Source organism: Triticum urartu, chromosome 2A (assembly GCF_056163025.1).
Source record: "Triticum urartu cultivar PI428250 chromosome 2A, HENAU_Tu73, whole genome shotgun sequence".
In the NCBI taxonomy this organism is placed as follows: Eukaryota; Viridiplantae; Streptophyta; class Magnoliopsida; order Poales; family Poaceae; genus Triticum; species Triticum urartu.
In genome coordinates, this window is record NC_141874.1 from 729,591,774 (window position 1) to 729,608,552 (window position 16,779).

Sequence of the window (16,779 nt, forward strand, 5' to 3'; positions counted from 1 at the left end):
AACACCACGGGGTCCTGTTCATCCACCCCCACCGGGAACTGTTCATCCAACCCCCCTCCCACTCGCAACGCTCATTGTTCATCCAGAGGCAGCATCGATCGGCTTCAGTTAGCAGCAGTAGCGAAGGATCGCTCGATCGGGTTCAGTTAACAGCCATCGATCGATCGCTCGGGTTCAGTAACACGTAGCCTGCAGTGCAATCGCTCGGGTTCAGTTAGAGCCCAACGCCTCGCTCGGGTTCAGTTAGAGCCAACGCCTCGCTCGGGTTCAGTTAGAGCCAACGCCTCGCACACACGCGCGTACATGTACGAGAGAAACGCGCATCGCTCGGCCCCCGACCTCCCACCGTAACCGGGAACTCCCCCAAATTTTCCTCCCCCTCACTTCTACCACGGTTTTTCCGTCATGGACGGCCCAAAGAATGTCATGCAGCTGTGTCTCCGGCCCGCCCAGGACGAAAAGCCCATTTTTTGTCATGATTTTTTGTCATAGAAGTAGGAGCCCACCACATCTATGATGATACCGAGTTTTGTCACAATTATCGTCATAGAAGTGTCATATGTATGACAGAAAAAAAATTGTTCGGCCCAAAATGTCACGGATGTGTCTTTTTTTTGTAGTGTGGGCAGCGAATTTTTTCGTTGTCCGCATCCTATTCTAGCTGGACATAGTTCGGCCAAGGTTCTCCTGACAGCGAGAGAGACCTTAATGAATTTAGCACATCGCCGAAAGGTGAGTGCCGAAAGATATCCGTGGAGGTGAACTCCATGATCGGCGCCCAATCGGATTCGATGGGTGCGGATGCAGGCGGCTCGGAACCCGTGGCCGGAGAAGAATCCAGTGGTTCGGCGATGCGGCTCTCGTAAGGGGTGAAGTCAGTATCTGGCTCTATCGCCACTGAAAGTGCGGCCTCCATGGCGGGGTCTATCCCTCCGCTCTCGGATGGTGCGACTTGCTCCAGACTGATGGCCGGAGTAGTTGCAGATGTGATCTCCCGAACGTTGTCCGACGGCAGAGTTACGTCATGCTCGTCGTGACTGTGCGGCGCGTCTGACATGAGCTCGAATCCATCGAATATCAAGTCTCCGCGGATGTCGGCAGTGTATTCAAGTTTCCAAATCTGACCTGATGGCCAGGGGCGTAGCTCTCGATCTGCTCCAGATGGCCAAGCGAATTGGCCCGCAATGTGAAGCCGCCTAATACGAAGATCTGTCCGGGGAGGAAAACCTCACCCTGGACCACATCGTTACCGATGATCGAAGGGGCCATCGAGCCTTACGGTGACGGCACAGCGGAACTCTCAATGAAAGCACCAATGTCGGTGTCAAAACCGGCGGATCTCGGGTAGGGGGTCCCGAACTGTGCGTCTAAGGTGGATGGTAACAGGAGGCAGGGGACACGATGTTTACCCAGGTTCGGGCCCTCTTGATGGAGGTAATACCCTACGTCCTGCTTGATTGTTCTTGATGATATGAGTATTACAAGAGTTGATCTACCACGAGATCAGAGAGGCTAAACCCTAGAAGCTAGCCTATGGTATGATTGTATGTCGTCCTACAGACTAAAACCCTCCGGTTTATATAGACATCGGAGGGGGCTAGGGTTACACAAGGTCGGTTACAAGGGAGGAGATATACATATCCGTATTGCCTAGCTTGCCTTCCACGCCAAGTAGAGTCCCATCCGGACACGGGACGAAGTCTTCAATCTTATATCTTTATAGTCGAACAGTCCGGCCAAAGGATATAGTCCGGCTGTCCGGAGACCCCCTAATCCAGGACTCCCTCACTCCCAAACTGTTGTGAGCATAGATACCAAAGTGATCAAAAGTATTGATCATGGGACAACAGTGAAAAAAGGATCATTGAGTACTAAAGTAGCACTAATGACATGTTTTCTCACAAGTGCAGATCATGAAGAGTTCGTTGTAAAAGGTTACATTGATACAATATTCATCATTTCTCCATGCGATTTTCGATTTAAATTGAGGGTATTATGTAACACACAATATGGTGGTGCAGTTAGTTGGAAATTATTCCAAACAGGTTACTATGGCGAATTCTAAAACAGAGGCGAAGTATGTTGCCGCTTTAGAAGCGACAAAGACAAAGATGTTGAATCATATAGTTCATTCATGAACTTAGTATGGTTCCAATAAGGCTTTGGTCAATGGGACACTATTGCAGATAGTTGCTCCATAACTCAGTCTGAGGAATCAGGTTTCGACCAATGATTCACATATATACAAACCCAAGTCCACACAAAATATGAATTTTGTGAAAGCGTGAAAACGCAAGGATATGCAGAGATACACATGGAGCTGAAGTTGTCAGATCCGATGGACATCGGGCTATACCACATGTGAAGCATTTTTTACACCAGTATGCCATAGGTGTAAAGTGCATTAGCATTAACTAGATTATTGACTCTAGTGCAAGTGGGAGTTTGTAGGAGATATGCCCTAGAGGCAATAATAAATGATATTATTTATCTCCAAGTTTATAATTATGTTTATGTTCCATGCTATAACTGCTATGGTTCTCGAGTCTGCAATAACACGAGGCTCGGAGGAAGAATCATATGCACGTGTGGAATAATAAACGGTAAGAAGCATTCTTAGTCTGGCCTCTAAGACTAGCTCAAGTGTTGCATGATGGTTCTGTTTTCCTGATCATGGGCATGTCAATGCCAGCAACTTTGAGGGCACAATGTTAAGAGAACATTTGTGTTGAATCTACCCGGATTGATGTTATGCTATGAGATTCATTCGTCACAAGTTTATGGTTGATAACACAGAGATGGTTAATGTTTGCATAATTCCTTAGACCATGAGAGTATCAAGTTTCTTCATACTTGCTTCATGAACTTTGGGGTTTGTTAAACGTCGTCCGTAAATGGGTGGCTATTACGGCGGCTTACGGGTTCATGGAAAAGTGTGTCAAGTAACTTGATAGCTCAAGATTGGGATTTGCTCCTCCGACGATGGAGAGATATTCTCCGGCCCTCTCGGTGTTACGGTATCCATCATCGTCTGGCCAGACACAGTATGATTTGATCACAGGGATGCCGGAACACGGAAAAGAGAAAAGAGAACAAAACCGATAACGAGGTAACTTGCATGGTGGACAAATTGTTCATCCACGGGGATGCAATAAATCTCACCTCGGGTGTTTGTGACATATCGGGAAGCAACAGGAATAGCTCACTGCAATTGGAGGTTCACTCGAATATTCATTTGTGTGGGTATAGGGGTCAATATGGGTGTCCACGGCTCCGATGTTGATCATTGATCGGATAGTGTTCCGGTCATGTCTATGCTTCACCGATCCTATAGGGTCACACGCTTAAGGGTCATCTATCTGCTGAATACTAGGCAGGGAGTCTGAGAGAAATTTGCCGAAAAAGTTTCAGAGACAATGGAAGAGTTCCGGAGAGAGAATAGAGAAATAGTTTCGTAACACTGAAAAGTTGTTTCGGGATATACCATTAAGTCAAATTGGTTTCGGGACACGCCTGATAATTCTTGGAGGGTGCCAGAATTATTCTGGAAACTTCTGGGAATTTTTGGGGATAAAAACCGAAAATGTTTCGGAGCTGCCGGTACCGCTTTGGTTGTTTTTCGCAGATGAAATTCACTAATCTGAAATTGTTTCAGAATGAATCCAAAATCATTTTAGTGGGTACTGGAATTATTCTAAGACCCACAGAAATATTTTCGGATTTAATGGACGCGAAAAATTGTCTTCATGAATAGTGAAACGCATTCTTGTTTGCTTTTCCCAGATGAAAATCACTAAACCAGAATTGTTTTGGAACGCTTTGAAAATTATTTTAGTGGGTACTGGAACTGTTCTGAGCCCACATAAATATTTTCAGTTCGAACCGATGCTGAAAAATGTTGTCATGAATAGTGAAAGTGCTTTTTACTTGGCTTCTTGGAGAAGCCACCTTGAGGGCCTTTTGGTATTATTCCCTTGGCTTCTTGGAGAAGCCACCCTTGGGCTTGGCCTATAAATAGGGGTGGAGGGGGCTGCCTAAAGACACACTCTTGCTCTCATACAAATGTCATGCATGATCTGGCTCTCTCTCTCCCTCCCAGCAAAATAGTTTCGTAGAGCCGAAAGGCTGTCTGGATTCCGGCAGGAACTAGTTCTGGACGGGGAAGCCCTGCCGGATAGATGGCACCGTATGTGTGCAACTCTGTAGAGAGATCGTAGTTTCGGTCTTAGTTCGAGAGTGCCTCCCGAAGGGTTATCCGTGTGACCGTCCGAGTTTCAAAGGTCCTTCCGAAGGGCTGTCTGACTTTCGAAGGTCCTCCCAAAGGGCTGTTCGCGACACCGTCTGGGGGACTGTCCGACCACCTCCCGGAGGGCTGTCCGAGGGGCAGATGAGGGTATACATCCTCGCGGTTGGGAGGTTGTAAATCCTAGTTGCGGGGATCTACACAGTCGATCGTCATCGACTCTACTTCCCGCTGCGCTACGAGTCGGTAATGAAAAAGATCAAACCATGTATGCAGTCTCCATAGTGGTCCTGGGCTGGTGCGTAGGTCCGAAATTTTTTGTTTCCTGTTGCGTTACCCTACCCCATGGGGAGTCTGAATTGGACTAGGGAAGGGGCGCGGCCCCCCTTTCCTTCTCCCTCTCCCTCGCCTTCCCCTTTCCCCTCCGATAGAAGGAAGGGGGTGAATAGGACTAGGAGTTCAAGTGGGATTCCCCCCCCCCACTTGGCGCGCCCTAGGTCGGCCTCCTCCCCTCTTCCTCCTTTATATACGGGGGCGGGGGGACCTCTAAGGCACATTAATTGTTCTTAGCCGTGTGTGGTGCCCCCCTCCACCGTTTACTTCTCCAGTCATATTATCGTAGTGCTTAGGCGAAGCCCTGTGCGGATTACTTCACCATCACCGTCACCATGCCGTCGTGCTAACGAAACTCTCCCTCGACACTTTGCTGGATCAAGAGTTCGAGGGATGTCATCGAGCTGAACGTGTGCAGAACTCGGAGGTGGCGTACGTTCGGTACTTGATTGGTTGAATCGAGAAGACGTTCGACTACAACAACCGCATTAAACTAACGCTTCCGTTTTCGGTCTACGAGGGTACGTGGACACACTCTCCCCCTCTCGTTACTATGCATCTCCTAGATAGATCGTGCGTGATCGTAGGAATTTTTTTGAAATTACATGCTACGTTGCCCAACAACCACGGCCCTCGAAGATGACGTTCTGCACGAACGAGGCGTAGTAAGGGTCGTCAACCATCGCCGTCTGCATCGGAGGTGGCATTTCGACGAACAGCTTGCGGGCAACAGCCATGTGAGCCGATGCGAACGATCGGGGTTGCTTCCTTTGCGTGTCATCTTGAGGTCGATGTCCGGGGACGTAGAGAATCACGTCTGCCCATGGCTGTGTGGCGGCGAAGCACGAACATCCGGCGTCTCGTGTGTGACGGGCGAGCTAGGGAAACGTTGCTGCGGCGTACGATGGGCCGAGGAGCCTGTGCTCGCCGCGGCCATGGCAGTGGCTGAGAGATTAGCCGGCGTGGGGTGGCCTGTACCCAACATGAGGAGGGCATGCGCCTTGGAGACGATGGTCTCCTTGTCGTCGAGGTCGGCCTGGTGCCGCAACGCACGCCGCAGGGCACACTCAGCACCGTACTCGGCGGCGGCCTTCTTCTCCGCTGGGACAGTTCGTCGGTTCCTCCTCTTGGCCGATTCGGCGTCGAGCTTGGCGGCCTCCGCCGACGTAAGCTCCAACCGAAGCTTCTTCACATGCTTCTTTTTCTTCGCCACGGGACGGGCGGTCGGTGGTGGGTCGCCAGGATTCGCCTCGTCGACCATGGTGGACGGAGGGAGGGGAAGGCCGGGGCTCGGGAGAGTGAAGGGCGAGGCAAGCGTTTTGGAGGAAAGGGAGGGAAAGTGGCCGCCTGTGCCACCGATGGGCGAGCCGGGGGAGGACAAGGGCACGTGACCCGCTCGTCCGCGCGTTGTCCGTTCGGCCGCAAACTCGGCTCAAACTTGGGCGAGAAATGGGTCAAAAGCAGACAAAAAACGAACGACGGTCCGTTTGGGGCCACGCGTTGGAGGGCCTCCTTTGTTCGTTTTCCCCAAACGGACGCGGGTGGACCATTTGGGGTCGTGCGTTGCAGTCGGCCTTACACCAAATGCATCTTACATTTGTGGAATTTTAGTAAAAAAGAAAAAGGGAAAGGAATGGAGGGAGTATTATATCAGATCGCACGGGTAGCCCCCCTGCCAGGCTAGCACTGCCCCGTGTGTCCGCCCGTCCTCCGCCGCACCCATGGCGCTGCGGCGCCTCGCCCGCCGCCTCGCGCCCGTTCCGTTCCCGCCGCGGCTCCTCCCACTCCCCGCCCCCGGCCACCTCCGCCTCTTCTCCACCGGGGAAAAGGAGCCGCCTCACTTCATGGCCGAGTACCTCGTCTCCACCTGCGGCCTCTCGCCGGCGGCGGCCGCCAAGGCCGCCCCGCGGTTCGCGCACCTGGGCTCCGCGGAGAGGCCCGACGCCGTTCTCGCCTTCCTCCACTCTCAGGGCCTGGGCAAGGCGCAGGTGCGCGCGATCGTGGCCCGGAAGCCGGCGCTGCTCCTCAGCGACGTCGACGCCACGCTCTCCCCCAAGTTCACCGCCGTGCGCGCGCTCGGCCTGCGCCGCGCCGACGCCGCGCGGCTCTTCGCGCTCTTCCCGGCGGCGCTCACCTACGGCGTCCGCTCCAACCTGCTCCCGCGGGTCCTCTTCTGGCTCGACCTCCTCGGGTCCACCACCTTGCTGATGAAATGGCTGGCCAAGACGTGGCTGCTCAAGTACTCCGTCGACCTGCTCCTGCGGAACCTCGCCACGCTCCGCCGCCTCGGCATCCCAGACGGCCGCCTCACGGCCGCCGTCCGGCTGCGGCCGACGCTCATCATGCAGTCGCCGGACAAGCTCCGGGCGCTGGTCGGCCGCGTGGAGGAGGCGTGCGGCGGGGTGCCACCCAGCCCCGGGATGTACACGTGGTGCCTCTTCGCGCTGCACAACGTCGGCGACCGAGCCTTCCGGGCCAAGAAGGCGGCCGTGACGCGCGCCCTCGGGTGCACGGGCGAGGAGTTCGCCGGCATGTTCCGGCGCGCGCCGTGCTTCGTGTTCGCCCCCGAGACGCTGCTGCGGCGCAAGGTGGAGTTCCTGCGGGACACCGTCGGGTGCAGCGCCGGGGGCATCGTCAGGAACCCCCTGCTGCTGACGCTGAGCCTCGACGAGCGGATGGCGCCGCGGTGCCGCGCCGTCGAGGCCCTGCGGTCCAAGGGCGTGGACATCGGGAAGACGAACATGGTGACCGTAGTGAGACTGCCGGAGGCCATTTTTGTGGAGAGGTACATTCTCAAATACAAGGGAGATGTGCCTGAACTCCTCGAGCTGTATCCTCAAGCTCGAGTGAAAGGCACAACATAAAACAGGGGTGTCTGTTATCACCATTTCGTTCTGCCCCCATGTTTAGGGCAGAACTTGTGCCCAGCCATTTCATTAACATCAACGTTTCACTCTGATATACTCCCTCCGTCCCATAATATAAGAGTGTTTTTTACCCTAGTGTCTGATCCATCGTTCTGCATTTTGTGCGGAGTTTGAACATAGACCGATTTACAATTATGCAACTATTAACTGGCATTCACCTGAATTTTCAAATTCCATCGTCTGTATCTACCATCCCAACACCGGTCAAGTTTAAGAAAGAACTGAATGTGACATAACACATATCTACCATCCCGACACCGGTCAAGTTTAAGAAAGAACTGAAGAGGGAGAGTTACCATGTTCAAACATGATTCACTTGCTGCACAGCTAGTTGGATCTGGCAATTGCCATGAAAAAATATGAAATCCTAGAGGGAAAGCTCATCATGAACAGCGTTTCTTGATTGATCAGAACAAAGTCATATCGCCATGATCGTGTCCACATCACCAGAATATGTCATCTAACCTAATAATACATTAGCACACTGAAGGAATCTTATACACAAAATGCATGCCAATCTTAACTACAATCCCTCTAGCTCGATTCAGAGTTCCTACTAGAAAGGGTGTGGGAATCCAGCTATCCAGCCTAAGTGGTAGTTACAATGCCTTCGCTGCTAATCTCACTTTTCTGCTGCCATGGCAGGATGAGCCTTATGCATGCCCTGCTCGTAGGCAGCAGTTGACGCCAGCTCAAGGACCAAAATTGGCTGGAGTATGTGCGCATCTGGGGCGCAACTACACCATGTTGGGGAGTCGACGGAGGGGGTAACGACGCTGGGAGTCTACTTGGCCGCATACCAGTTCTGTGCACATTTTGCATCAACAGCGAGGTCAACCGACAGGATGTTGGTGCCGTAGAAGGGCTTAGACATGCACTCAACCACTATTGCCTTGGCCACGTCAGCCGACTCCGAAGGTCCTTCCAGTATCACCTCATCGTGCACCTGAAAGATGTATCTGTCAATTCTAGATGTTGCATTTGAGAAGAAGAAAAAAACAGCTGCCAGATAAGAGGCAAGAACTGGAAGTAGGTGCGGCATGTTCTCGCAGTCAACCAATCTTGAGAACAGACACCTATTTTGAGATCATCAAATGCATCCCGGTTTGAGTAGACGAAATGCCAACAGTGAAGTGGCATAGGCATAACATATACCATACATATTATTATGTTTAGTATCAAAGGAAAACAAAACTGATGAAAACCCTCCAGTACTATGAAAGTTCATGCATTATTATATATACCTGCAACAGGAGGGTCCAACCGAGCTCCTTAAGACGGGTATTCCTTTCTATCTCAATCATTGCACACATCGCAACATCTGCTGCACTGCCCTGTGATGTTAAATAAAATACAATTTCAGTTAATTCAAGCTTGAATTTTTTTTTTAATTTGCAATCTAGACAGTACTTACCTGTACAGGAGCATTGATGGCAGCACGCTCAATGTGCTTCCATTGTTTAGAGGATACAGAAGCAATGTTGGGGAAACGGCGCGATCGCCCAAGCAAAGTATAAACTTCAGACTTCTCATATGCTAAATCTTTCTGTTCCCTTTGCCATGACTTAACTTCTTTTCTGTCGCTGTACCAGAGATCCAGTGTATCCTCTGCTTCCCTTTTTGATACCTGCAAAGGCAGTGACAGATAAAAACTTGCACAATACCCTTAGGAAAGCTACAAGGAAAAGACCACGGTTCTGTTCCATTAATGAGAGATAATTTATAGCTGCATTATGTTAATGAGATAACTATTAAAGTCGTTGAAAATGTGAGGAGTTTCAACAGTGAATCTACTGAACATGACTAGTCACTATTTAAGGTCTCTGGTTTGGTCAGTATGAAATATGAACCCAGTAGCCTAAGGATCTAACAAGCTGGTGCATGAACTGAAGTTTAATTTCTTGCTATTAACTGAGAGGTATGTTTGTCAAATATGTACCTTCCAATCCCGAGCAAGCCCAGCAGCTGTTTTTCCGTATGCAATGGAGAAATTGAGCATCTTAGCTTTCCTCCTCTCAGCACCAAATGCATCCTAAATCACAAGACATCAAACTCTGTTCAAATCCAGACAAGTAGTCCAAGCCTTACACTTTCTGTATCCAGAATTCCAGATCCATAGAAATGACACAACATTAAATAGAGCATCGTGTGAACTGAAACAGATTCAAGTTAACACAGTTTGAGGTATTCAATTTAAGATACAATGCAAAAAGAAGAAAAGGAGGTGCAAAACAGATGCTACATAAAACACCATCTATTTGTAACAAAAACTAAAGCTGAATTCGGGCTCCAAACAGATGTCACACTTGTACAGCCCCCAAAAAGGGAAAGTGAAAAAAGCATCGAACAATGAGTGTAAGACAGAGACATGACATCTAAAAACAAAGCAATCATTAAGAGTGTTCACATAGATGTACATCAACTTAATATTAATAGGAATTGAGCAATCACAAAATATAAATCCTAAAGGTGATGCTAATTATAGTAAAATCCAACGGAAATGAGTTATGGATTCTGATTCTCCATTGGAGGAGGGTAATCAGACTGCTACTGAATGATGGGAAAGTGAAAGAGGGAAGGAAAACAAATAAAAATATAGATGCCTGATAATAATTAATCTTAAGATAAGAGAACAGTCCGCTTTTCAATCGTGAATTCTAGCAAAAGTTTACTTTCCAGACTTGAAAACATTTCTAGACAGTTTTGAAGTTAGCGTTGAAAAGTGAACTTTTTTTTAATGCTAGCACTGTAACTTCTAGAAATATTATTGAAACTGGAGTACCTTCAACAATGGCACGGGGGGTTTCTCTTGACCAGGTTGAGGATCCCACTCAAGAAGTACTCTCTTTTCTTCAACAGCCTCACGAATATGCTGGTACATATTCATAGCTGTCCTGGAATGGAAGTCACCGCCAGCTTTGAAGGCATCTAACATACTTCTACAATTAGCAAGATGTGCCAGGATCCTGAGCTCCAGCTACAGGGAACAGAAGTATGTCTTTTTAACTGGATCAGTTTAAAAACGTTTGGTAATCTTTTTTGAGTGATCCTAGCATACCTGACCATAATCAGCAACAATAAGAGAGTTCCCCGGAGCTGCAACAAAAGCTTGGCGGATTTTGTACCGATCCTTTTCAAGTGCAGGTTGATTCTGACGTGAAGGAATTATCAAGAGTTCAGTAAGTTATTTGGTTGATCTATTGTAAATAGTACCAACATCTACAATAGCTGCCCCAGCATTTACAGCATCTAAAACCATCTCTTAGATATGGCTCAAATGATGCAACATGATCAGCTTACACGTGCTTACTTTTGATACAGCTCAGTTAATTAATAAAAAGGGCCGAATGACCACATAGCTAGCTTGATTGGGTAGTTCTATTTAGCAAGTCATAGTTACTTCAGGGGTGCCTGAATGGACGCGCTAATCATCATGAAAAAAATTCTCTAAACAATTGTAGCAGGTGTAAACTTCAAATATGTGCATGGTCATCCATCTGCATATCAGACCTCGGTAGTTACCAACATCACAACTTTGCTAACCTTGCAGTGCTCGTTCAATAGCGCCCATTGGAGTATCAGAAACTGACACAATTTGAACTACACAGCCATACATGAACTATAACTATCACATATTGAGGCCCTATTGTAAATATGCAGATAGACTGTAAATATTCAGACTAAGTCTTGACCTCGAGAATGACATTATATAACACAGCCACACAGGCATGCAAAAACTCCCCTGGCGAAAATGCAAAAGACAGTAACCTGTAAATTTGGCGCCCTCGCTGACAAACGTCCAGTTTCGGTGTTGATATTTAAGGAACAGTGGATCCTCCCCTCCTTGCAGGATATACGATTTCCCTGTGCGAACAAGATATTTATCATTAACAACCAGACAGACAAGATGACAGTAGCCACTAGAACGAAACTGGCACATATTGTCACTGAAGAGGGACAACTACAGCAATCCACATTACGATAAGTGGAGCCACCTCACCTGTAAGGGAAGAATGAAGTTTGATATCAAGGAATCAATAGAGCAGATCTCGCAGAGAGCTGCAATGGCATAACATGCTTCCTTTCCTTCCTTTCCACCTCCAAATGCTTTGTATGCGGTGCCATACGAGGTAGAGTCTTCTACGTCATCCACAGAAATTTCTGAATCACTGACATATTCATCATCCTCTGCATCCTCCGTTGTGTAAAGATCAGTTTTCAGTTTCCCAGCCAAACTTCTCAAAGCATCCCCACTGACTGAAGGCCAGCCGCTTGCAGTGAATACCTCAGGTTTTAGACCTTCCACAATACTGCAAATTTCAATTGTGCGATACTTTGGAGCCTTCTTGCCCTCTGTGACTGTGTTGACATCATTTGGGACTTTCAAAGCCCTACTCTTTGGCAAAAATTCACCAGGGTTGCGTCTGCAGAATGATTTAGTAAGAACAAGGGTTGCATGCAAAAAAAAAAGTCTAGTGGCCCATACCTAATCGGAGTTCAAACACATGTGAGATGATAAACATGTCTACATGAATAAATTGACTAAATAATGGGTCAGTGCCTACTTTAACTACGTCCTGACAAAGATCCTTATGTCAGATATTTGCAGAGAATCATGGCATTATTACACATCAAAAACAAATATATCAACAAAGAGACGAGAACAGGGTAATGGTTGTACCTATTTTCTATGCCACCAAAGAAGAGTTGGCGAATCTGGGTATCACTATTAACATTCATGTACTTTGCATCAGGGCAATATTTAGATGCCCATTTCTGAAATTTATCTGCAGCTACTTTTCGCTGTGCAACAGCAACTTTTTCAATCTCTGACAGGTAAGCACGGTCAACAAGCATTCCAGCTGTTTCCATTTTTACAAGAATAGCGCCAAAAGGACGCCAGTACTCCTCATAGAAATCATACAATGAACCTCTGGGGCAACCATCAAAAGTCCAGTGCTTCTTTTCAAGCTTACTTTTCAAGCTTTCATAAAGCCTCAAGGTACTCATTGAATCTAAAGAAGAATAGCTGATCCACAGCTCTCTATCCTCTCTTTGCAAAACCTCAACGGACTCTATGGTAGTAATTTTTCCTTCGGAGCCATCTTTTTTAATCTTTTTCCTGCCAAAGATGGTTTTCATTGATCTCTTTCCAATCTTTTGTAGTTCCTTTGGGACCACACCCATGACTCTGCTATCATTTGTGAGTCCTTCGAGTGAATATCCTCCATCAAGTCTTCTCGAAGAGTCCCAAAGCCGTGCGAGATGCATTGTATCGGCATGAAATCCAGCAACTTTGATTCCATAGTTCTCAATTACGTGTTTATCGAAACTATAGTTGTGCCATACCTAGATGAGGAAAACGAGATGTTTGCTTCAGAAAACTCAAGAAGAAGCTAAAAATGTAGATGTGCAATCACATAAGTTCATAGAAGTAGTAAGGTTAGCTACAAACAATAAAAGAAAGTAACATCAGTCTAGAGTGAGGCAGCACATTTAATATTCAACAAAATGATCTGTGCATTTAGCTTAAACAGCTGATCGTGAGGCAATCACACATTTCCACAACTAGTTCTGTAATTGCCAACTTGCGATAATAATCTTCTTATTTTCTCCATTTGTAAAGCATTAGGCGTATAAAAGGAGAGCAAACAAGCCCAAATGCATCTCCTTGCACCAGAAAAAAAAAGCAAGCAAGAAAGATGCACCTTCCGTATCGCTGAATCTTCAAAAAAGGGAACAAACTCCATGAGGACATCCCTTTCGCCATCCAGTACATCCACCCAAATGCATGTTTTACCATTTCCAAAATCAGCTTCAGCATCAGAGCTGGCAGAATAGATGCTAAAGCATGTAACATCTCCATGGCCAACTGGTGTCTCTTGTTTAACATCAATATTTGACACCTGCATAGCATTGTGCTCTCATGAATTATGATGCTAGCTAGAAACCAGGATGCGTCAAAATGCAAGAACTTTTAATATAGCTCAGTTTCTTGTACTATTGTATATCATTGAATCAAGGAGACCAGGGACCGACTAATGCCGTTTATGATTAATGAGGACACCTATGACTTTTGCCCTTTGTTTGGCGTGGATAGTGAGAACTAAGAAGTAGCATAACTGCATCTGAAATATCTGGTGTGGGGTGTGGAATCATATGCAGAACCATGACACCACATAGTAAAGGGATGCAGTTTCAGGTAAAACTAGTATCTAGTGTCCAGTTGAAAATGTTAATATTAGGCAACAAGTAATTACAGATAAACGTGAACATAACCAATGTAGTCACGAGTGGTTTTTGTGCTTTACCTCTGTGTCACATGCATGAATAAAGCTCTTGTACTTTGTGGTAAGTAGCTGAACAACACTCCTAGCTGATTCGACAGTGTCGACCACAAGAACTTTGTCGTAGATGGTAGCAAGAGCCTTCCGTGCCTCTTTAGCCTCCTCGGACAAGGGGGCTTTAGCTGGAGGAGGCTGTAACGCTGTCTTGGCTATGCATTCATGCTCAGCTTCATTATAGCCATCTATAGCCAAGTCATTAAACTGAGGGCTCTTCTTGACTTTACGAATCTTAGGGCTCTTTTTGACTTTACCAGTATTTAGCAGAGAATCATCAATCTCGGAGCCATTAGGCCAATGCATCTCCACCTCAGAGTCACTTGGCCTGTTTGGCAGTTTGATGTCACCATTAACCACAGTTTTGGCTGTGCATTCAAGCTCAACTTCATCATAACCATCGGCCTTGCCATCAAACTGCAGGCCCTTTTTGACTTGATGAATATTTGGCAGAGAAGCATCAATTTTGGAACCATTAGGCCATTGGATTTCCACTTCGGAGCCACTAGACCTGTTTAGCGGTTTGATGTCATAATTAACAGCACTGGTCAGTGCTGACACGTCACCTGCAGTGGGACTCGTCACATGATGCTTTGCCAGTTCCATATTGGCGTGCCTATTTGCAAGAGAATTAGGAGCCATTCTTTCTCTTACACTGTACAATGAAGACTGATTGGAGGTCTTGCAATCTTCCAAGGGATCATGATGAAGATTTCCTGACCGCAGAGCGTAACCATTATAAACATTGTTCATGACAGCATTGGTGGTTTTGATAGAACATATCCTCTTGCTCTCCTCTTTCCATTCTTGCGCACTGCTTTGCACGTTGAAGTTGAGATATACTCCAGGCCTGAAGGCGCTATTGTCATTTATTCCAAGGCCAGAACTGTGAGAGTATCCCTGCCTGCCAGTCATAATCATTTCTGAAGTTAGGGACAGAACACCAAGGCAATGCATGAAACTTAATAGTTCAAATGTCAGTCCCAAAGGAGAAGATCCAACAGTTCAAATAGCTCAAACGTCACCCCAGGGGCGACAGATGCAATGTAATAGTTCGGTTAAAACCTATACAGACTACAAAAACTATGTACAGCAAGGAGTACCAAATGCTAGCTCACTGTTCTCCTCTGGGTTGAATGTCAGCCCAGAGGGAAAGATGCAACAGCTCAAATAGCTCAAACGTCACCCCAGGGGGGACAGATGCAATGCAATAGTTCAATTCAAACCGATACAGGCAAGAAAAAAAATATGTACAACAAGGAGCACCAAATTGTAGCTCACTGTGTCGGTCATCTGCGAATGGTTGGTACAGTAAAAAAATAATTAGCGTTAACTCAGAAGATGACACACTACCTTCCAGCAGAAACACCACACAACCAGCAATGCATCGCCGTCAGCACCGCCTTCGGCCTAACCTAAAGCAACACCCAGTCCAATCGCCCTAAGCATCGCGTGCTACCCAACAACAAATGTATGATTGACACCCACCACCACGGCACCACATCGCACAAGCATACGGCCAGTAAGCGCGAGCTTTACAGGAATAATAAATTAATTAATTAAGCAGGCAGCGGCGGTAATTTAGAAACAAAAAATGCTACGGGGACAGGGAGGGGCGAGGGCGAGGGCGAGGGGCACTACCTCCTGCCGCCGACGAAGGGCGAGGCGCGGCGGTGGCGGCGGTGGAAGGGGGAGGGCGCCCAGAGGGGCGAGGAGCAGGGGCACCGCCGGAGCTGCGCGGGCACGGGCGCCGGCGCGGCCATGGCGAGGGAGTGGACGAGCCGCCTCAGCCTGCCCCCGCCGCCTCCGCCGAGCCCTCCCGCTCCCCCGCCGCCGCAACCGAAGCCGCAGGGCGCCGTGTTGGGCAACCTCGGCTATGGGCAGGCGGCGGCGCGCGCGAGCATCAACAAGCCGCCGTCCCTTCGGGGCCTGCGAGCAGGAGAGCGGGGTAGCGGCGGCGAGCGAGGGGAGGAGGGAAGGGGGCGGGGGTTTGGGGGCTGGGGGATAGGGGGGGAGGGGGAGCGCAGGGTTTACGGCCGCGCGAGGGCGGAGGGAATCCACCCCGTATCTGTGGCCGCTGTGGCTGCGAAGCGGGGACAGCGTCAGCGCTGGCGCGGTGTTCTCGGCCCTCTTTTTTTTTCCTTTGCCGCCTCTACGTGCACTGCACACGCTCGCCGCACACAAATATGGCTCCCAATCTTGTTCTTTTCCGTGTGTTGTGCTCTAGATCGAGCCTCGGGGTGTTTGTGTGATGGGCATTGTGGCTTTTTAGAGGGTTTTTAGTGGGTGCGTCGTGGTTTTTTAGGGGGTTTGGTGGGTGCCATTGGATGTTTGGGGCATTAGTTTAGTGGTGGTGGTGGAATGGTGGATGATGGAGTGTGCCATGTTCTTTGGATGGGGGGTATTGGGGTTGATTGGTCATCTGTCAATTTTGAATTCGAAAAGATGAATAAAACAACGTTGCATCTCTGAATGGTTGCGTTTCTTAATTCGGATGACACAAGGTTCACCGACAGAATATATATGATGCATATGGCCGGCCCGCTCCAAATTCGGCTTCCTTACTTATTAGGAGTTGTATGACCGGCCGTCTCCAACGCAGCAATCTGTGTGTAAAATGGAATAGTATGGCCGCCTCGATTGGATCATGCATGCATATGCATCCTCTCATCTATCTATTTGGAATCCCTTAAACGGGTCTATGAGTGTGACTCGAGCGCGATGTATGTAGGCAATCTAATAAATAGGCGTGTTGTGATATGATGATGGCAGGTTTCTTGCGGCATGGTTGCTCACACTTTCCTTAATTTATTTCAAAATTTGACGGATTTATTCTTTTACTGTCAAGCGTCGTGTCGTGTTATGTTTCGCAACAAAAAAATGTGTACATCTTTTCTTTTGTGGGGCCAAGAAATATGCTGGTTGCATTGCGTAT

The 16,779-nt window shown here is 48.0% G+C and overlaps 2 protein-coding genes across 2 annotated transcripts; one reads left to right on the forward strand and one right to left on the reverse strand.

The window, feature by feature from the left end:
- The first annotated feature begins 6,237 nt into the window (after positions 1-6,237).
- LOC147987281 (uncharacterized) lies at positions 6,238-7,578 on the forward strand. Its single transcript, XM_087545200.1, has one exon. The coding sequence runs from the start codon at positions 6,298-6,300 to the stop codon at positions 7,438-7,440; it is 1,143 nt and encodes a 380-aa protein (XP_087401326.1). The 5' UTR covers positions 6,238-6,297; the 3' UTR covers positions 7,441-7,578.
- A 308-nt stretch (positions 7,579-7,886) lies between these two features.
- On the reverse strand, positions 7,887-15,966 carry LOC147987282 (DNA polymerase I A, chloroplastic-like). The gene is made up of 12 exons (XM_087545199.1): positions 15,486-15,966; positions 13,815-14,748; positions 13,212-13,409; positions 12,185-12,852; positions 11,504-11,927; positions 11,272-11,367; positions 10,562-10,654; positions 10,286-10,480; positions 9,443-9,535; positions 8,918-9,130; positions 8,748-8,837; positions 7,887-8,449 (listed from the first exon to the last, which is right to left on the reverse strand). The coding sequence occupies exons 1-12, from the start codon at positions 15,605-15,607 to the stop codon at positions 8,288-8,290; spliced, it is 3,288 nt and encodes a 1,095-aa protein (XP_087401325.1). The 5' UTR covers positions 15,608-15,966; the 3' UTR covers positions 7,887-8,287.
- Between the last annotated feature and the right edge of the window lie 813 nt (positions 15,967-16,779).